This window comes from Lepus europaeus, chromosome 16 (genome assembly GCF_033115175.1).
Source record: "Lepus europaeus isolate LE1 chromosome 16, mLepTim1.pri, whole genome shotgun sequence".
In the NCBI taxonomy this organism is placed as follows: Eukaryota; Metazoa; Chordata; class Mammalia; order Lagomorpha; family Leporidae; genus Lepus; species Lepus europaeus.
Window position 1 is genome coordinate 51,142,047 of NC_084842.1, and position 22,115 is coordinate 51,164,161.

At 41.5% G+C, this 22,115-nt stretch overlaps 1 protein-coding gene across 1 annotated transcript in view; it reads left to right on the forward strand.

Annotated features, from left to right (window-relative positions):
* Nucleotides 1–11,292, forward strand: part of CNGA1 (cyclic nucleotide gated channel subunit alpha 1) — a 51,197-nt gene extending 39,905 nt beyond the window's left edge. The window contains exons 7-9 of the mRNA XM_062213104.1: nt 2,385–2,492; nt 7,403–7,509; nt 9,588–11,292. Coding sequence (XP_062069088.1) covers nt 2,385–2,492; nt 7,403–7,509; nt 9,588–11,002 — 1,630 coding nt within the window. The 3' untranslated portion in view covers nt 11,003–11,292. The remainder of the gene's footprint in view (nt 1–2,384; nt 2,493–7,402; nt 7,510–9,587) is intronic.
* Nucleotides 11,293–22,115: the final 10,823 nt, after the last annotated feature.

Here is a 22,115-nt window from a genome sequence, read left to right on the forward strand (position 1 = left end):
ATCCGTGTCCCATATGGGAGCCCCTGGGAGTCCTGGCCCAGCTTCTGATTGCAGCTTTCTGAAGGTGGCATATGATAGCTCGTGGAATTGGGTTCCTGCCATCTATGTAAGAGACCTGGAGTAAGTTCCCAGTCTGTGATTTAGACTGGCCCACCCAAGGTCAGTGTAGGCATTTGGAGAGTGAACCAGCAGGTGGAAGCTCTGTGTCTCTCTATCTGCCTCTCCAATAATAAAAACAAACAAATGTATAAGATAAACATTTAAATGAGTTCTTGCAAAATGTAAATTAAAATTTTGTTATAATTTCCCTAAAATCAAGAGTTATTTCTCACCAATTATTTTCACTGGTATGGTAATTTTGTTCCCCAAGCATTGGGAAAGAAAAAGTTATCACTGGGAAATAGATTCCAAGGAAAATTGGATTACTACAATATTACTATTAATATTTAAAAACAAATAAAATTTAATAAGCTTATTAATTAAATACTATATTCCAACTTGTTCAACCTACACAGATCCAATTTTTTAAATTTTATTTTGACTAATGAAAATTATATGGCTAATACTGCAAAAAAAAAAGCCTCATTGTAAAAGCTGTGACTAATTTTGAGAGCGGTATGAATGACAACAAGATATCAGCCTCTTGAAGCATTATTTTTTTTAAAAAGTTTATTTGTTAGGGCTGGCGTTTTGATGTGGCAGGTAATGTTGCTGCCTGAGATGCTGGTGTTCTATATGGGTGCTGGTTCGAGTCCCAGCTGCTCCACTTCCAATCCAGCTTTCTGCTGATGTGCCTGGGAAAGCAGTAGAAGATGACCCAAATGTTTGGACCACTGTTACCCAAATGGGAGACCTGGAAGAAGCCCCTGCCATTGCGGCTACTTGAGGAGTGAACCAACAGGTGGAAGAGCTCTATCTCTGTCTCTGTCTCTATCTCTCTGTAACTCTTTCAAATAAATAAATCTTAAAAAAATATTTATTTATTTCTGGGGGAGGGAGAAAGAGACAGAGAAAAGGAGAGCACTCACAACTTCTGGATCAATCTCCAAATGCCTACAATGGCTGGGGGTTGAAGCCAAGAACTCAATCCAGATCTCCCATGTGGGTGGCAAGAACCCAGGTACTTGAACCATCACCTCTGCTTCTGAGGGTCCATATTAGATGGAACATGGAGTCGGGGGATTGAACCTAGGCACTCCAGTTTGGGACACTGGTGACCTGTTAGGACAAACATTTGCCCTGACTATTCTTTTTGAAACAAACATTTGAGAGCTAGAATTTCACAAGAGTTAGACCCAATGGCACATGTAAAGCTCCTTTACCTTTTATTAAAGGGAAATTGTTTTCTGAATTTACTTAACATAATTCCTTTTTAATAAAGATTTTATTTATTTATTTGAGAGGTAGAGTTACATTTAGAGAGAGGGAGAGACAGAGAGAGGGAGGTCCTCCATCCCAAATGGCCACAGTGATCAGAGGTGGGCAGATCCGAAGCCAGGAGCCAGGAGCTTCTTCCAGGTCTCCTATGTGAGTGCAGGGGCCCAAGCACTTGGGCCATCTTCTACTGCTTACCTAGGCCATAGCAGAGAGCTATATTGGAAGAGGTGCAGCTGGGACTAGAACAGGGGCACACATAGGATGCTGGCGTAACAAGCGGAGGCTTAGCTCACTAAGCCACAGTGCTGGCCCCAACATAATCCTTTTTCAGACACGAGATTCAATTATTTGTGTCTGTTTTGAAAGTTTTTGAAATTTGTGTGAGAAGGAAAGTTTTTAAAAATATTGGCTTGATACCAGAATATTAAAAAAATTTCCATTTGACCATATTTTCTTCATCCCTATCTCTTACTCGCTATTGCCTCTCTTAAAGAATCCTTTATATATGCTGATATTCTCATTAGGGCTTTGTATTATATAGTGTCAGAATATCCTTCTTTCCCTACAGATGAGAAAGAAGCCATGAGTTCTCCCTCACAATATAGTTCCTGGTGACTTTGTACTTGATGAGGAGTGACAAAGTCACTATCCTACCACCCACAACCTTCCAAAGGGTCTATGGAATAAGTTATAGTTTTTAGTGATCTATGCTGTCATTCTCTGTCAGTGCCTAGGGCATAAAAGGGCTGCTGCCTTGTAGGAACCCTAGGGCTTTCGTGAAAGTTTATCACAGTTTAATGTAGAACTGGTCATTTAATTGTCCCTTCACTCACCAACGTCTTATGGCTCATGCACTTATGCCATGCTAATCTTCCCACTGCAGAGTGAGCTTCTCCAGTTTACTTCTGTGTCATTAATTGTGGGTAGCAGTCATCATCATATTTGATATGGTATAAAAAGATTTTTGTCTCTTGGTAACCTTCCCTTTTATTTCTAATTGCTGCTAGGGAGAAGAAAGAAGTCATGATTATTGATCCCTCAGGAAACACATATTACAATTGGCTGTTTTGTATCACTTTACCTGTGATGTACAACTGGACTATGATTATTGCAAGGTATCTATTTTTTGTGGATATCATCCCCACTTTCTAGTTTCCAAGTTATTAAAAACTTTGAACCATAGCTCTTCAGAACATATCTCACATCTCTACCACAGATTATAAAGAGAAGTTATTCTCAGTGTGTTTTCCTGAGATCAAGAAAAGATGTCTTTTTTAAAAAAAGATTTATTTTATTTATTTGAAAGACAGAGTTACAGGGAGAGTTTGAGACAGAGAGAGGTCTTCCATCCACTGGTTCACTCCCCAAATGGCCGCAACAGCCAGTGCTTCTTCCGGGTCTCCCACGTGGGTGCAGGGGCCCAAGGATGTGGGCCATCTTCTACTACTTTCCCAAGTCATAGCAGAGAGCTGAATAGGAAATGGAGCACCCGGGACTAGAACTGGTGCCCATATGGGATGCCGGCACTTCAGGCCAAGGCTTTAACCTGCTGTGCGACAGTGTTGACCCCAAAGAGATGTCTTAATTCTTTGTATACTTGGATCTTCAGTATTGGGAGGAAGGGGGAGAGTGAGGGTGGATACATTAAAAGTTTTTATTATTCATATAATTAAAGTATAGGCAGATACTTTGTGTTTTCTTCAGCCTACAACAAAAAATGTTGATAATGTAGGAGAAAATCAAGGATTTGGTATCTTTTAGATTGTAAACATCTCAGTTATCTAATACCAAGTACAATTTCCTAAAGTGCTTTGGGTACACATAGTTAATATGAACTTGGTGGTTAATGGGTTTCATCCAACATATTCTGGCTTTAGCTTGTGGCCATTTATTCTTAGTTCATGTTTTTATAAAGCCAACTGGTATAATGGGAAAGAATGTTGGAATTCAGAAGTATGAATAAACAAAACCCAACTACTCAGAGAAAGATTTGGGAAATCCAAGGTTGAGGAACTGAATTCTTTTTGTTTCTTGTAAGGGAAAAAAAAACCCCACTGTTCCTTAACAGTAAAGATAAGGGCTATAAACACCCATCAAATCTCAAATGTCAATTTCACTCCTATACATTACGTTTTTTGTGCTCTTTTAATTACCATAGATCAGAGAAAACATATAGTCTTTGTCTTCTTGGGACTGGCTTATTTCACTAAATATAATGGTTTCCAGTTGCATCCATTTTGTTGCAAAAGACAGAATTTCATTCTTTTCTATGGCTGAGTAGTATTATATATATATATATATATATATATATATATATATATATATATATATATCACAATTTCTTTATCCAATCTTCAGCTGATGGGCATCTGGGTTGATTCCATATCTTAGCTATTGTGAATTGAGCTGCAATAAACATGAGGTTACAGGTATATCTTCTTTCATATGCTGATCTCATTTCCCTTGAATAAATTCCCAGGAGTGGATGACTGAGTCAAGTGGTATATCTCTTTTCAGCTTTCTGAAATATCTCCATACTGTCTTCCACAATGGCTGTACTAGTTTACATTCCCACCAAGAGTGGGTTAACATACCTTTTCCCCCACATCCTCGTCAGTACTTGTTGATTTCTGTATGTGAGCCATTCTAACTGGGATGAGGAGAAATTACATTGTGTTTTTGATTTGCATTTCCCTGATGGCTAGTGATCCTGAGTAATTTTTCATGTGTCTGCTGGCCATTTGAATTTCCTCTTTTGAAAAATGCCTGTCCGCGAGGTGTGCCAGCCGCAGTGCGCCAGCCACAGTGTGCCGGCCGCGGCGGCCATTGGAGGGTGAACCAATGGCAAAGGAAGACCTTTCTCTCTGTCTCTCTCTCACTGTCCAATCTGCCTGTCAAAAAAAAAAAAATGCCTGTTCAAGACCTTTGCCCGTTTCTTCACTGGATTGTTTATTTTGTTGTTGTTGAGTTTCTTAAGCTCTTTGTAGATTCTGGATATTAATCTTTTATCAGTTGCATAGTTTGCAAATATTGTCTTCCATTCTCTCAGTTGCCTCTTAACTTTTCTGAGTGTTTCCTTTGCAGTGCAGAATCTTCTTAGCTTGATGTAAACCCATTTGTCTATTTTGGGTTTGATTGTTTGTGCTTCTAGGTTCTTTTCCAAGAAGTCTTTGCTTATGCTAATATCTTGCACAGTTTCCCCAATGTTCTCTTCTAGTAATTTAATAATATCAGGTTGGGGCTGGCACTGTGTCTCACTAGGTTAATCCTCTGCCTGTGGTGCCGGCATCCCATATGGACACCAGTTGTAGTCCCGATTGCTCCTCTTCCAGTCTAGCTCTCTGCTGTGGCCTGGGAAAGCAGTGGAGGATGGCCCAGGTGCTTGGGCCCCTGCACCCATGTGGAAGACCAGGAAGAAGCACCTGGCTCCTGGCTTCAGATTGGTGCAGCAGCTCCTTCCATCACTGCCATTTTGGGGAGTGAACCAACGGAACAGAAACCTTTCTCTGTCTCTCTCACTGTCTGTAACTCTACCTGTCAAATAAAAAAAAAGATTGATTTAAAAAATGATACCAGGTTGTAGATTTAGGTCCTTGATCCACTGTGAGTTGATTTTTGTATAAAGTGTAAGGTAGGTGACTTGTTTCATGCTTACTTTTAAGACTTGGACTCTGTCTCTCCATTCTCCCCTGGGCTGTCAGGTTTCTGAAGAGAAATCAACTGTGAGTCTATTCAGAGATCCTCTGAATGTAGTTTGGCATTTCTCTTGTGCACACTTTGAAATATTTATGTTTTACTATTGAAAGTTTGACTATAAAGTGTTGTGGTGAAGATATTTTCTGGTTATGTCTATTACAAGTTCTGTGTGACTCATGTTTTTAGAAGTCTCTTTGTTTCTCCAATTTAAGAAAGTTTTTTGTAATTTTTTCACTGAGTAGGCCCATTGATCCATTATCTCTTTATGTACCTTCAAGAGTTCCTAATACCCATATGTTGGGTCATTTGATAATATCCAATAAATCTTGAACAGTGTTTTTAATTTTTCTAACTTCTTCTTCTTTTTTTTTTTTTTTTTTGGTCTGAGTGATGTGTTTCCAAATATTAGCACTCTATCTCAGGTGTTCTTTCTTCTGCCTCACCAAGTCTATTGTTAAGGCTTCCCATTGCATTTTTTATTTGACATATTGAATTCTTCATTTCTAATATTTCAGTTTGATTTCTCTTCAAAATCTTAATCTCATGGGAAAATTTTTCCTCTACGTCACGTATGAATTTGTTTAACTCATGAATTTGCTCCTCATTGCTTCTGAGCAACCCTGTGATCACTCTTTTGAATTCCATTTCAGGGATTTCATCAGTCTCTTCATCTTCACATTCTAATATTGAAGAGTGGTTGTGTCCCTTTGTGGGAGTCATGTTGTCTTCCTTATTTTTGTTTCTTGAACTTCTGCATTTAATCTTAGGCATTTGTGGAAATACTTGTTGGTTTTCTCTGATGGATTTTTTAAAAAATATTTTACTTATTTGAAAGACAGAATTACAGAGAGATGAAGAGACAGAGAGAGGACTTCCATCCACTGGTTCACTCCCCAGATGGCTGCAATGGCTGGAGCTGAGCTGATCCAAAGCCAGGAGACAGGAGCTTCCTCCGAATCTCCCACATGGGTGCAGATACCCAAGCACTTGGGTCTTACTCCACTGCTTTCCCAGGCACATTAACAGGGAGCTAGATCAGAAGTGGAGCATCTAGGACTTGAACTGGTACCCATGTGGGATGCTGTCACTGCAGGCCAGGGTTTTAACTGACTGTGCCACAGTGCCATCCCTGCTCTGATAGATTTTATCTTTGAACTGTGCCTCTGTAGCTTGGTGTAGTGTTTGATCTTTCAGTGAATACCCAGAGGTGTGTTCTGGGTATGGTCAGAGAGCTCTGGTCAGTGATCCAGTGTGGGGCGAGTATCCAGGGTGACACCCAAGTTGGGTGTAATAGATCTCCTCTAGGCACCTGTGCTGCTATGTGAACTACAGAAAGGATCTGTGTAGTTGTCAGTGTGATCAGGGATCCCTGTGTAGTGACCCACCCCAGGCAGTCAGGGAGCTCTGAGCCTCTGGTGTCACAGTGATTGCCCAGAGACCCGACTTCACCTGTGCCGTATCGTGCAGTCAGAGTTCCCACCATCGTAGCACTCAAGCCTCCCATAATCATGGGATAGAGAGGATCGGCTCTGCCTACTAGCCTGTCCAATCCACAGAGACAGCAGACATATTCCTAGAGCCAGCTTCCTGTGGGTGCTGTGCCTTGGCAGTTTGAGCCCCAGAGCCTGAGATATGTTGAAAGGATGGGGGCACCTCACAATCCTATGTGGGTATACAGCCGCCTATCAACCCTCCCAGCCAGACTTAAAGCCAGTTGGGAACACAGATTTTTCCCTCTGCTAAAATCCCTTCGTTGCAAGGGGGAGAGCTGCCACAGCCTCTACTTGTGTCAAAATGGTGCCTTCTCCCCACCAGTTGCAGGTGCCCTTGCTGGATGATAGGGAGGAAAAAACATGCTTTTCTTTCGCTGGGGTAGGCAGGTACTCTGACCCCCTCCACCCCGTTAGGGCTCCAGGCTGGACTCAAAGACAGTGTGGTCCACAAGGCTCTCCTTCTGGTAATATCACCTGTGGCACAGGCTGCCACAGTCTGCTCTCAATTCACTCTCCAAAGCTGGCGTACCCTCCAGCTTTCGGCTGCGAGGTTGTGTATGGTGGCTGCACTCATGGCTGCGTGCCTGCACCTTCCATCCTGATCCACAGCACCCCTCTTCCTTCTGCTGAATATCCACTGCAGATTTCTCTCCAACTCTCCCCTGGGAATGTACTTCCTCAAGGTTTCTTCCGCTATTTTTCTGTCTGAAATGAATTCTAAGGACACTTGTTAGCCTTAGTTTGTTGTATTTTTCATCTGATAAAAATTATACCAAGAGGACTTTTACTTAAATTGAGCCCCGTTTCATTTTATTTATTCACTTTTTCCTTTACAGAGCCTGTTTTGATGAACTTCAATCTGATTACCTAGAATATTGGCTCATTTGTGACTACTTGTCAGATATAATCTATCTTGTTGACATGTTTGTACGAACACGGACAGGTAAATATGTTCAGCTTTGATATTTTAAAATTTCTTGCTTTTATCTCCATCATATAATTTGAAATTTTCAAATCCAAGTGTTCTTCAAAATAGGTTCAGAAAAACCCACGAGTGGGCCTGGACCACTTCAAGCTCATTCAGAAACACGTCACTAGGCAACCTTGAGAATGTGGGTCAGTGGTTTTCCTCCATTACCCTGCTCCCTAGGTACATGCTAAGCAACAGAAATAGAAAGTTCAGGAATATTCTACCAGCTCTGTGGGGAAAGGGTAATTGCTACCTAATAGGAAGATATCTTAAAGAGGTCTGGGGGAAAATGTCATTGTATCCAGCAGAACCAAACTAGAAATTTTAAAAGAAAACACTCTTAAGTTAACTTAGTGGCTCCTGGGATGGCATTAATTATCCAGGGAGAAGCATTTGATAGCATCCTATTTGAGGTATTCTTATTAAGTAGGTATAGCCTCATAGTTTCTACACGTTGTACGTGTGCCAATGAGACTAGTGCACACAAAATAGAAACTTTTTTTTTTTTTAAGAATCATTGTGTGAAATCCAAACTTTCTCTAAACGTTAGTGCTCTGGAGAAATGCTCCAGGGGCAGTGCCCTCTTTGCAGCTTTGATAGCTAGCAAGCGAGGAGGGGAAGCAAATTCTTCCCCTAACATCATGTATCTGAGTGATAAAATTCTGGGTTCAAAACCCAAGGCTCATGGTGACCGTGCAGAAGGGAAATCCCAGGTGAACAACAAAGACAGGGGTAAAGGAAATAGTTGTACTTATGCTTCACATTGAAGGGGTAAGCATTGATATGAAAAATAGACAACAGGATATACACCAGACAATTCTGCAACATCAGGTGTGTATCCTGGTGTTAACTCAATTCTGACACTAACCCAAGTTAATACAGACTTCACAGGTTAAGGACTCATTGACACAAGGCCATTCCTCACTTCAGATGCAATCATACGCCCCAGATTGTGACCTGGGCTTCTGACAGTCTGTCTATAAATCAGTGTTCCCACAACACCTTCCTCAGGTTCAGTAATTTGCTGCCATGGCTCATAGAACTCAGGGAAGCACATTTCTCAGTGTGTTATATTAATAAAGGGTGTAATAAAGCATATAGAAGAATACTCAGATGAAGAGATGCACGTATAGGACAAAGTCTAGAAGGGACATGAGAGCAGGAGCTTATGTCCCTGTGGAATTCAGGTGCTCAGCACCTTCCTGGCATGTGGATGTTTGCCAACCTAAAAACTCTCCCAGCCCGTAGTTCAGGGATTTTTAGAGAAGGCTTCATCATGTAGACATCATAGAATCTTGACTCAATATCCAGCCCCCATCTCCTAAGGATTGGTTCAAGGTTCCTAGCTTCTAAATATGGCTTAGTCTTTCTAAGACTAGCCTCCATCCAGGAGTCCACCAAGAGTAGCCTCATAAGAGCAAAAGACACTCTTATAACCCAGGAAATTGCAGGGGATTAGGAGCTCTGTGTCAGGAATTGTGGTCAAAGGTCAAACATTAGAATAAAACATGCACCTAGTACCCATAACGTTTGGAAAACTGAAGATTTTTTTTTAAACTTTTATTTAATGAATATAAATTTCCAGTGTACAGCTTATGGATTACAGTGGCTTCCCCCTCCCATAACCTCCCACCCGGAAAACTGAAGATTTTAAGAGCTCTGTCCTGGAAAATTAGTACAGAGGCCTTCTCGATACATGTATATTACAGGATCACGTGAACAGTATTCCACCAAAGGAATGGCTTCACCTGTTTGGGGATGCTGGTTGTGTACAGATTTGAATAAACACACAAGAATTTGTAATAGATCCGTGTATGTATACAAACCTCTCACTTTTACACTTCCAAAGTTTTACTTTCTATTTCTACCATAGAATATTTTCCCAATCTTATGTTGGTTGGTACTAATATCTTATTACACTGCTAACATCATACTTAGTGAAAATGAATTCTTGGTTTGAACTCAACAAAGTTAATTGCGAATTGTTTTAGAGAAGTTCGTATTGACATTAAAACGAGAACTGTTAGATTGATTTTTTCCTTGTGTTTTAGGTTACCTAGAACAAGGACTGCTGGTGAAGGAAGAGCGCAAACTCATAGAAAAATATAAATCGAATTTGCAATTTAAACTTGATGTTCTGTCAGTGATACCAACTGATCTGCTGTATTTTAAGTTGGGGTGGAACTATCCAGAAATCAGATTAAACAGGCTATTAAGGATCTCTCGTATGTTTGAGTTCTTTCAGAGAACAGAAACAAGGACGAACTACCCAAACATCTTCAGAATTTCTAATCTTGTCATGTATATTGTCATCATTATCCACTGGAATGCATGTGTGTACTACTCTATTTCGAAAGCTATTGGATTTGGAAATGATGCATGGGTATACCCTGACGTTAATGATCCTGAATTTGGTCGTTTGGCTAGAAAATATGTCTACAGCCTTTATTGGTCTACACTGACTCTGACTACCATTGGTGAAACACCACCTCCTGTGCTGGATTCTGAGTATGTCTTTGTGGTGGTTGATTTCTTAATTGGAGTATTAATTTTTGCTACCATTGTTGGTAATATAGGTTCTATGATTTCCAACATGAATGCAGCCAGGGCAGAATTTCAGGCAAGAGTCGACGCTATCAAGCAATACATGAATTTCCGCAATGTAAGCAAGGATATGGAAAAGAGAGTTATTAAGTGGTTTGACTATCTGTGGACCAACAAAAAGACAGTTGATGAGAAAGAAGTCTTGAAGTACCTACCTGATAAACTGAGAGCAGAAATCGCCATCAACGTTCACTTAGACACATTAAAAAAGGTGCGCATTTTTGCCGACTGTGAAGCTGGTCTGTTGGTGGAGTTGGTCTTGAAATTACAACCCCAAGTCTATAGTCCTGGAGATTATATTTGCAAGAAAGGGGATATTGGACGAGAGATGTACATCATCAAGGAAGGCAAACTCGCTGTGGTGGCAGATGATGGGATCACTCAGTTTGTGGTGCTGAGTGATGGCAGCTACTTTGGTGAGATCAGCATTCTTAACATCAAAGGCAGCAAAGCTGGCAATCGAAGAACAGCCAATATTAAAAGCATTGGCTATTCAGACCTGTTCTGTCTCTCAAAAGATGACCTCATGGAGGCTCTAACTGAGTATCCGGATGCCAAAAAAATGCTGGAAGAGAAAGGGAAGCAGATCTTGATGAAGGATGGCCTGCTGGATGTGAACATTGCAAACGCTGGTGGTGACCCTAAAGATCTTGAAGAGAAGGTTGCTCGAATGGAGGGCTCGGTGGATCTCATGCAAACGAGGTTTGCCCGGATCCTGGCTGAGTATGAGTCCATGCAGCGGAAACTGAAGCAAAGATTGACCAAGGTGGAGAAATTTCTGAAACCACTTATTGAGACAGAATTTTCATCTCTTGAAGGAGCTGGAGTAGAAAGAGGGCCCATAGACTCTACACAGGATTGAAGAGCTTGTCATTGGCAGGGCTAAGCCTCATTATCCTTTTAATCATGCGAGTAAAGTTTACTGTCATTTGGAAGAAGACAAAGACACAGCTAGGAATTTTTCTCAAAAGCAGCATGTGCTTTGGTGCACTGCACAAGGCCTACACACTCTCTGTGGGGTACTGGAATGCAAGAACAATCCTATTGTGGGATTTTTCATAATGGATATGGGAAAAGATATAACTGATCAACTTGTCTGCATCTGTATCTTCCGATTTTTCCACATATGTTCCTTGTATGCAATAATCTTTATAAAAGCACACAGTATATCTCACCTTCAGACTATTTGCACTGTTGAGGATTAGATATATTAAGACTAACAGGGAACTATCATGTACATCATGTTTGGATACAATTTTAAAAAGAATTAGAATGCAATAAAGTAAACATGATTACGCAACTATTGGAAATGTGGTTTATTTGAGTGCTTAGTAGGGAGTTCATGGTCTTGTAGAGCTTCAGAGTCACCTTAAGGACATAACCATTGTTTTCATGTAGGACTCAGGGAGAGTGGGAGAAACAGCTTACCAAGAATTGATAAATCAGACTTTACTATATGACTGTGCACATACACATAAAGACTGAAGTGTGGCCGGCGCCGCGACTCAATAGGCTAGTCTTCCGCCTTGCGGCGCCAGCACACGGGGTTCTAATCCCGGTTGGGGCGCCAGATTCTGTCCTGGTTGCCTCTCTTCCAGGCCAGCTCTCTGCTGTGGCCCGGGAGTGCAGTGGAGGATGGCCCAAGTGCTTGGGCCCTGCACCTGCATGGGAGACCAGGAGAAGCACCTGGCTCCTGCCTTTTGATCAGTGCCATGTGCCGGCCGCAACGGCCATTGGAGGGTGAACTAACAGCAAAAGGAAGACTTTTCTCTCTGTCTCTCTCTCTCACTATCCACTCTGCCTGTCAAAAAAAAAAAAGACTGAAGTGTGTAAAATTGAACACTGAAAAATTATAAAATGGTATAGAATCCTTTTGGTTACATTTTTTAGATTCTCTGATTCTTAGAGTAGCTACTCTCCTGTTTCTGCCTGGCCAGCAGTAAGATAAAGGAATAAAGGTAGTAATATTATTGGCAGTTGTCAAGGGAATTGGTCATAATGTTAGAAAACGAGACTTGAACGTAATGTGGACCGGCATGGGCAACTCTTGGAACATGCAAAATCCCAGACTCCATCCCAGACCGATGGCATCAGAATCTGCATTTCAGTGAGACTCCTGAGGGATTGATATCCACAGTGAAGCTTGAGAAGCAGGAAGAGGTCACGGGAGGTTGGTTCCAGAAAAGAATAGGGAACTATCTGGTAAGTGTGTGGCTGGTGAAGACATTGCTAATCAGCCACACAACTCTAATGCTGAACCCAGGTATGGTTCAAATTAATCCTTCTTAACACAGGTCACTATTGATATAAGATTTATATCCTTATCAGGACATGAGCAAACATGGCTTCTTAATGTAATATTTCATATATTTATGCAGACCTTGAACAGTGTGTCAATGTCATAATTTGTTCTGTGTTGCCCCAGAGAGTACCCGTTGAACTGTACAGTGTGTCTTTACAGTCCTATATTTTCCTTTTGCATTTTATCTACCCATTCACTATCAGCCAGCAAGCATTTCTTCTTTGCTATAGAGGTGGAGTCTAGGAGTGGTGTGTTGTGTGTGGTATGTAATGTGGTGTCTTCCTGGGACAAGTGCTCCTTTTTTCTTTGTATTTATTCTCTTTCATTTGTACTGTTTCTTTTCTTTGTGCTCTTTCTTGCCTGATATAAAACCCTCTAAGACATTGTCAGGTGGCTTACTGGTGTTCATATCAGGCAGATTTGATAAAGAGAGGAATGAGTGTAGGATACGCATCTGGCTCAGGGGTGGCCCCCGGGGAAGCATCAGCCTCAATCCCGGCATCCAGGGGCAAGTGAGTGCTTTGGGTCTGATCTGGGTTAGAGACACAGCAGACAAGGGTTCTGATTCTCTGCCCTCTGGCCCAGAGCTCTGTAGCTCTTGCTGATGCCTACATTGGATAGGTGGCAGAAGCTTGGTTCAAAGATTTGTGGTAAGGAGCGAGTAGCTGGTTCATTTCTCATGATTCCTGCAGGTAAAGGTCTCTGGCAGGCTAAGCTGCTGGTGAGAGTTCCAACTTAGATACCTGGAGTGCAATGCAGAGGTCCATGGGTTCCAGTACTATAAGGGATTTTTTTTTAGGAGGGGAAAGGTGATTTTGGGGAACCCATAGCAAGAGTGTTGACGTGGGTACATGAGGATATAAAAGAGGCATATCATATCATTTAGCAATCCATAAATCAGCCATTTTCCAAGCTGGTTCTAGACTATCATTGGTTGCCCAAAAGGCATCTTTACACATTAGGACAAGAGCAGGCTTGGCATAAGGTCAGAGAAGGAGGAGAGGAGCTAAGATCCTTAATACGTTTATCTGAGAGAGCTCTGAAGGGGCAGGCAGGAGGGAGTAGAAACCCAGTTTTGGGGAACAGGCATTTGGCACAGTGGTTAAGCTGCTACTTGGGTCACCAGCATCTAATATCGGAGTGCCTGGGTTGAAGTCCCAGCTTTGTCTCTGCTTCTCACTCCAGCTTCCTGCTAGTACACACCTTTCCAGGCAGCAGGTGATGGCTCAAGTATTTGGGTCCCTGCCACCCTCGTGGAAGACCCAGCTTGAGTTCTGGGCTCCTGGCTTTGGCCTGTCCTGTTCTGGCTGTTGTGGGTAATTGAGAAGAGAGAATCAGGGGATGGGAGATCTCTCTTTTGTTTCTGACTCTCTCTGCCTTTCAAATAATAATAGTAAGGAAACCCAATCTTCTATTCTCACCAGTGTGTCTAATGGGGGTTCACCCTGCCTCTCCAACTCTATTATAATGTACTGTCATGTAGGAAGAGATTGCTGCATGATTTTGCATACATTTTTTTTTTTTTACTGTTTCCTTTGTTTAGCTTAAAATTCTATGCAATTAAGCTTCTTACCAGTAGGTGTCAATGTTGTTCTATGATCATAACCTTCAACACCGGTTGCTGTATATTTTTCTCCATAGAAATTATAGTGCTCTTTGGCAATAAAAGGTAATTTTTTCTAATGTGAATACCTCCAAGAGACTTTACTATATCAATATACATCAGAGTAAAATGAACATAAGATCAAATAAAATTTAAAATGTGACTTTAATGGATAAATAACAGGATCAATGGAAGTATTTAAATATTCTGCATTTCAGGAAGTTTACCAAGGGAATAATTATAATTTCAAGAAACTTTTTTTACCAACATGTAAGACATGTTAAAGAAAGAATGGGGGAAAGGAGCAAACAACACTTAAGTTAAATGCCAATTTATATTTTCATTTTAAAAAAAAATGTTCATTGCTTTAAAAACTTTGAAAACTGCTGATTTGCTTGAACAGAATTGGAAGTGAGCCCGAATAGGATATTGCCATTTTAAGTAAAATCTTCCTTATGATTACTGAAATGGTATTATGGTAAGTCCATGTGTGTAGACTGTTCAAAATACAAAATGCCAAATAGCAGGCTTCTAGAGTCAGATGAATTCGTTAGATACTCACTGGACTAGTTGATCTCTAGAGGAGAAGGAAGGAAGTGAGAAATTCAAGGAAAGGAAAGGAAAGAGAACGTGGAAAATGCCAAAAGACTGGAGGTCATCTTGTTCATATACAAGATGGGCGACACCACAATTGGCGAGTATGGACAGTGTTAAGGATTTTGACTTGGCAGGCGTTTGGTGCGTTGGTGAAGTCACCACTGGGACAGCTTCATCCCCTATTTTAGTGCCTGGTTTGAGTCCTGGTTACTCCATTGCCAGTCCAGCTTCCTGAAAATGCACTGGGAGGCAGCGGGAGATGGATTACGTACTTGAGTCCCTGGCACCCACGTGAGTGACCTGGATTGAGTTCCAGACCACTGGCTTCAGCCTGGCTCATCCCTGGCTGTTGCAGGCATTTGGGAAGTGGACCAGTGGATAGAAGATCTCTATCTTAATCTCTTTCTATATTTCAGATAAAACTAAAATAAACAAATTCAAATTAAGCAAAACAACTCTGAGTGAGTGTAGGAATCTCCACCATGTTTGGAGAGCAACATGCTGAGATCTGGCAGCACCAAGATTGGGCTGACCTGACACCCAGCAGTTTTGTCCTTAGGTGTAACCACTGGAGAAGATCTGCCTTATAGGCACAAGGAGACATATTCACGAATGTGTTATAATAATTAAAAAAAAAATGGAAGCAACTAAATGCTCATCAAAAGGAGACTGAATAAGTAGATTTAAATATATTTTACAGTGGAAAACTATAAAACATTTCAATAGTAACTGATAACACATAGTGCTTCATTTGTGCCAGGCACTTTCCCTGGTGTTCTTCAGGTATAATCCATTCATCCTCAAGACATCGTCTAAGGTAGGAGCTATTACACTCCCTGCTTACCAGATGAGGACATGGAGCAGCAGAGAGGTTAAGTAATGTTTCAAAAGCCCACTGGAAGGAAGTAGCATGGCTGCTATCTAAAGTCAGACAGTTTGGCTTCCTTGTCTCTCATCTTTACTTCTTCACTTGAGCTGACTTTGGTCTGTGCACATAGTATCAGCTCTACACAATTTGCAAACATATAGGACAGTTTTGTACTGTGCTTATTGGTCTGTATCTGTGATGGAAAAGTTTAATGACAGCCAGGGGGATGATAGGTGCCAGAAAACAGGGTAGTGGTTACTTTTGTGGGGGTTACAGGGCAATGAGGAGGGAGGGAGGATGGGAAATACTCAGGACCTCCCCTGTCTGCACTGTTTGACAACTTACCCAGCCAGCTGAGGCAAATGAGTCCAAACGTTAAGATTTAACAAAGCTGGGTACAGACACATGTATCTTGCTCTATAGAATTCTGTTTATATGTGAACTACTTCAGAAATAGAAGAAGAAATGGTAGCAGAGTTTAGTATAAATTCAAAGAGCTGGTTTATTGACAAAGCCTGAACTTTTGACCCTTCGTTCAGTGTTAACTTTGCTTTGAGACTGTATTTGATTGCCTTCTACATGGACCAAGTTGAGTGCTTTATGGGGTTCTGCTTGATGATAACATGCCTGTTATCTGTATGCTTCCACTTTAAGCTAGTCAGATTGCATATTGAGTAAATTTGAGACAATGCTTTCTAAAATTACAGCTCATGTCTGGCTCTGGGTTTCCTGACTGGCGAGAGGTGAATGAATGCATTTTTCACCATTGCATCCCCATGGGATTCTGAAAATAACAATTTGCCACAAAATTACTCATCAGCCTGACAATGCTGGCCTGTAAAGAGTTGATATTGGATTTCTTGTCAGATTGCCAATTCTCTTCTTTTCAATTAGGTTCATTTTTGTTTTTATCTGGATTGAGCTCCAGCCAATTGGATTTGGTCCAAGAAGCTACTTGGGTTAGTTCAGAGAGCAAGGGCCTGCTTCCTGGGTCTGTCACAAAGCGTCATGATGCTGAAAAGCACAGGATCATGAGGCACCGAGATCCATGGCTTTCCGTGAGTTCCTGCAGGGGACTTGCTGCTTACTCTGCAGAAAAAATGTTAGAGCCGCTCAAGCCATTGAAAGGATGAACATTTGCCTATCATTTGTAGAGTCCTCTAGGATAGAAGTGTGATTTTTCTCACTCCTTTTAAAATGTTCTGAGTCACTCACAGCTAATTAGTTGGTGAAAAAATGCTGATATTTAATAGGTCTACATTGCAGGTATTTCTATTGCTTCATTCAGATGTAAATAGACAATGCCCCAAAAGCACAGAATGCATAAAATTACCAAAGAAGCATTTCACAATAAACCAATGTAAAATTTGCTTTTATTATGTTCCTTTCATTTTTATATTGAAAGCCATTGAGAATTTGCAACTCATTGATGGAAGAAGAACATGATCCTTTGGTGATGAAAAAATAAGAATCGATTTTTACTGAACTGAAGTAATGGGTATTTCTTCTTTTAAAAAGAAACTATTTGGATTTTGACACTAACCCTATTAGTATAGATCTCTTAAGATTTAGCATTGTGGACCTAGCCTCATTTCCATCTTTTACCTCAAGAGACGGCCTGCTCCTCAAGCCTCCAAGCTAATCAAGAAATTTGAAATTTTTTTTACAATTTAGAGAAAACAGTTAAGCATAAATAAAAAATTTATAAAAGTACATAACATAGGCCAGCACCGCAGCTCAATAGGCTAATCCTCTGCCTGCGGTGCCGGCACACCGGGTTCTAGTTCTGGTCGGGGTGCTGGGTTCTGTCCCGGTTGCCCCTCTTCCAGGCCAGCTCTCTGCTGTGGCCCAGGAAGGCAGTGGAGGATGGCCCAAGTGCTTGGGCCCTGCACCCCATGGGAGACCAGGAGAAGCACCTGGCTCCTGCCTTCAGATCAGCGCGGTGCATCCTGCCTTCAGATCAGCGCGGTGCATCGGCCGCAGCGGCCATTGGAGGGCGAACCAACGGCAAAGGAAGACCTTCCTCTCTGTCTCTCTCTCTCATTGTCCACTCTGCCTGTCAAAAAAAAAAAAAAAAAAAAAAGTACATAACATAGATGAACCACTTCAAACGCTTATTTGAAATCAAGTGTACGTCATGGATGTGGGCAAGGTGAGTGGAAAAGTTGCTCCCTGAACCCTGCCACGGATGGCTCCCCTCAAATTGTACAACTCTCTTAAACAGGATGCCATGAAGAAGAGGAGGTGGTTTCCAAATGTTTGTGGAAAATGGACTGAAAAGAAGTTCATTTTGATGCAAAAGTTTTCTGAAATCCATGCATAGTTTTTTCCTATTACACATTTCCCATTAACTTTTTGAATATCCCTCATAATCAATTCAGCAGTAACTAGACTTGTAGACAAAAGGATATTAGTAAAGATTGTTATTTAATCTTTGAAAGAGACTAAATATGATGATGGTGAATTTTCACACTTTATATAGGTACAGGTATCATAAATAAATAGTTTAAATATATTCTGTATGTATTAACTCTGGTGGCAATGGTCGTACTTGACATCTTTTTAAATTTTTTTAAGATTTATTTATTTATTTGAAAGGCAGAGTCACAGAGAGGCAGAGAGAGAGAGAGAGAGAGAGAGAGAGAGGTCTTCCATCTGCTGGTTCACTCCCCAAATGGCTGCAATGGCCAGAGCTGTGCCGATCTGAAGCCAGGAACCAGGAGCTTCTTCCGGGTCTCCCATGTGGTTGCAGGGGCCTAAGGACTTGGACCATCTTGCATTGCTTTCCCAGGCAGAGAGCTGGATCAGAAGTTGAACAGCTGGGACTTGAACTGGTGCCCATATGGGATGCTGGCACTGAAGACGGTGGCTTTACCCACTATGCTACAGTGCCAACCTCCCATACTTGGCATCTTAAGACATGATTTTAAAATCAGTGGTTGAGATTCAGTAGGGAAAAGCTCCCTTGCATAAATTCATTATGGATAATTTCCTCTGGAGTGGAATTGGGGTAGCATAATTCAAATCATTCTTCTAAAATGAGTGACTCCAAACAATCAAATGCAGCTAAGGCCTGCATGAGGTCTTTGGCAGCTTGTAATTTCACAAGGAGAAATTACAAAAAGGTCACAAAATGACAGGGTTTCATTAGGAATAAAACGTTTTCCTGCCTAAATAGAGAATTGTGGAGTACCTGAACTTAGAAAATTATATGTTTTGTTTCCTGATCTTTAAATATTATTTTATCAGAGGGTCTAGAGAATGCCTGCTAGGCTGATAGAGCTGCCACAGGGAACACATGGTAGCAGGAGAGCAGACATGGGACTCCAGTCTGCAAACACTGTAGAAAAAAAAAAGTGCTTAAAAATAAACAACACCAACCAATGGAAAACACAAGTAAACTTAGACCATTATTAACAGAATGGAAAGACAACATTCACTAGTTCTCCACATCTCTGAGCCTTCCTCTACAAAGTTCTCTCTTGCTCGCTTGCTCGCTCTTGCTCTTGCTCTTGCTCTAAGACTTACTTATTTTTGAAAGTCAGAGTTACAGAGAGAGGGGGAGAGACAGAGAGAGAATATCCATCTGCTTGTTCACTCCCCAGATGGCCACAACGACTGGAGCTGGGCCAGGCCAAAGCTGCTTCCCGATCTCCCACATGGGTACAGGGGCCCACGACTTGGGCCATCTTCCACTGCTTTTCCCAAGCCATTAGCAGGGAGCTGGATTGAAAGTAGAGTACTGGGGACTTGAACCAGCACCCATATGGGATGCCAGTGTTGCAGGCTGCATCTTTGCCCTCTACGCCTGAACACTAGCCCCTACAAAGTTCTCTTGGAACCTGAAAAACTCCAGATCTATCTTTGATAACCAAAAGGAAAGGAATTCCGAATCTCATATTAGAAAGAGACCCGGGGCGGTGCTGTGGCGCAGCGGGTTAACGCCCTGGCCTGAAGGCCGGCATCCCATATGGGTGCTGGTTCAGGACCTAGCTGCTCCACTTCCTTTCCAGCTCTCTACTATGGCCTGGGAAGGCAGTAGAAGATGGCCCAAGTGCTTGGGCCCCTGTACCCGTGTGGGAGACCTGGAGGAAGCTCCTGGGTCCTGGCTTCAGATCGGCGCAGTTCCTGCCATTTGCAGCCATCTGGGGAGTGAACCATCGAATGGAAGACCTCTCCTCTCTGCCTCCCTCTCCTCTCTCTGTAACTGATTTTCAAATAAATAAATCAATCTTTTTTTAAAAAAAGAGAGACCGGAAAACTCATCTAGTACAGAAGTCAAATTGGGGGCTACACATAGAGTGATCCATGTACTCCGAAATTTGCTTTACTGTTGGGACTCTGCCTAGTGTATGCTGCAGTTGGGGGAGACACAGTGGATACTGTGATATGGGAGGGGGAAGCCATTATAATCCATAAGCTGTACACTGGAAATTTATATTCATTAAATAAAAGTTTAAAAAAAAAAAAAAGAAAGAAACTCCGGGAAAGCTGTCCTTACCAGGGCCTAAATGATTCTGAGGACTGAAAACATGACAAGAGGAACTCTCCCTAGGGCAGTCTCATTCCAACTTCCTGAATTAGGACCCACAGTAAAAACGCAGAAAACACACAGCTGTAACAAGCCCTTCACAAAAGAATTCTTTCTTTTATAACATGTCGTGTCCTAGGGAACTTTCTATTTTTTTTCCTTCAATTTTATTTTGATTAAAGAAAAGTGCTTCAAACCACTAAATTGATTACATGATTAATTAATAGGGGTAATATAAGCAATTAAAAAAAAAACACCCTTCCAGAGAACAGAAAGTAAAATTGCCTAGGAAAAAATAATTCAATTTAACCCATACAGGAGATGAGAAAAGTTATGTAACATGGGAGAGGAGTGGATAATGCACAACAGTAGGGTTTCTAGAAGTGTTTTCATATTAACATGAGGATGATAGTTGATCACAGTGCTGGCACTAGGAATGAAACACACCTTATTTGAAGTAATTGCCTACTATTTTTAAAAAGATTTTATTTATTTATTTGACAGGTAGAGTTACAGACAGTGAGAGAGAGAGAGAGAGAGAGAGAGAGAGAGAGAGAAAGGTCTTCCTTCCATTGGTTCGCTCCCCAAATGGCCAGGAGCCAGGAGCTTCCTGCAGGTCTCCCATGCGGGTGCAGGGCCCAAGCACTTGGGCCATCCTCCACTGCTATCCCAGGCCACACCAGAGAGCTGGACTGGAAGAGGAGTGGCCGGGACTAGAACTGGTGCCCATATGGGATGCTGGCGCCGCAGGTGGAGGATTAACCTAGTGCACCACGACACCGGCCTCACTATTTCTTGATGCTATAACCTACTACTGAATTATCTTGCTCCTAGCTTGTTCTGTTTTTCTAAGGTGATATCTGAATGTCAGCCTCATTTACAGAGGTTTCTTTTCTAGCTTTTTGAAGATTGCCTTTCAACGTGTTCAGAGCAATACTCCTTTATTAGATCACAGATGAATGGAAAACATATTTACAAGGTCATCGAGTTTACCCAGAACTAGGATTTCTTCCAGAGGAGAGCACATTAGTTGTGGAAAAGAATGCCTCTAATAACTTTAGGAATGTTAGGCACTGTTTGGGGGCACTGCCAGTCCATCTTAGGTCTCTCATGTTTCTAGCATCGTAGTTATGATGCAAACCCTGCAAAAGTAAACTCAGTAGAGCAAACTAGAAATAAGCCTGGAAAAGATCTTCAGAGGTTATGTTAACTACTGCTGAGTTCACCTGATTAATACCTGACAAAATGACATGTATGTATACTATTTTTTTCCCAGTGGTAAGCAAGGTAGCAAGGTTTATTGGGGTAGAGCATCCGTCAGAATGGACAGGACAGAAAGCGTCAAAGAAGTGAACATTTATCAACTCTTTCTGTTGTCTGTTAGCAGAGAGTAGCTAGCTATTCTCTGACAGCAATCTCATTTTCTATAGAATAATTTTGTTTTTCTTTTAATGTAACTTAATTATAGGTCTATATTACAAAATTTATTGAAATTTAATTATCAACTTCCTTTCCTCTTCAAAACTAGGTTATTTGGATATTGTATTGGTTCACAATCCAAAATAACAGTAGATAGTGAAAATCAAGAATTATGGTTTAAATATGATAGTTTTTTCTAAAGATTTATTTATTTATTTGAAAGGCAGAGTTACAGATAGGGAGAGGCGGAGGCAGAGAGAGAGAGAGAATCTTTCACTGCCTGGTTCACTCCCCAAATGGTAGCAACAGCCTAGGCTGGGCCAGGATGAAGCCAGAAACCAGGAGCTTCTTCTGGGTCTCCCATGTAGGTGCAGGGGCCAAGCACTTGGACCATTATCTGCTGCTTTCCCAGGCACATTAGCAAGGAGCTGGATCAGAAATGGAGCAACCAGGTGTTGAATCTATACCCATATGGGATGCTGGCACCACAGGCAGCATACCTGCTGTGCCACAGCACCTGCCCCAACATGAGAGATTTTGTATTTATTTCTCAGGTACAGTCCAGAGGTAGGCAGGTGAGGACTGCCGTGACATTTCTCTTGATGAAATCTTCAGGAATAGAAGGTTCTTCTATCTGGTTGCTTCAACATGTCTG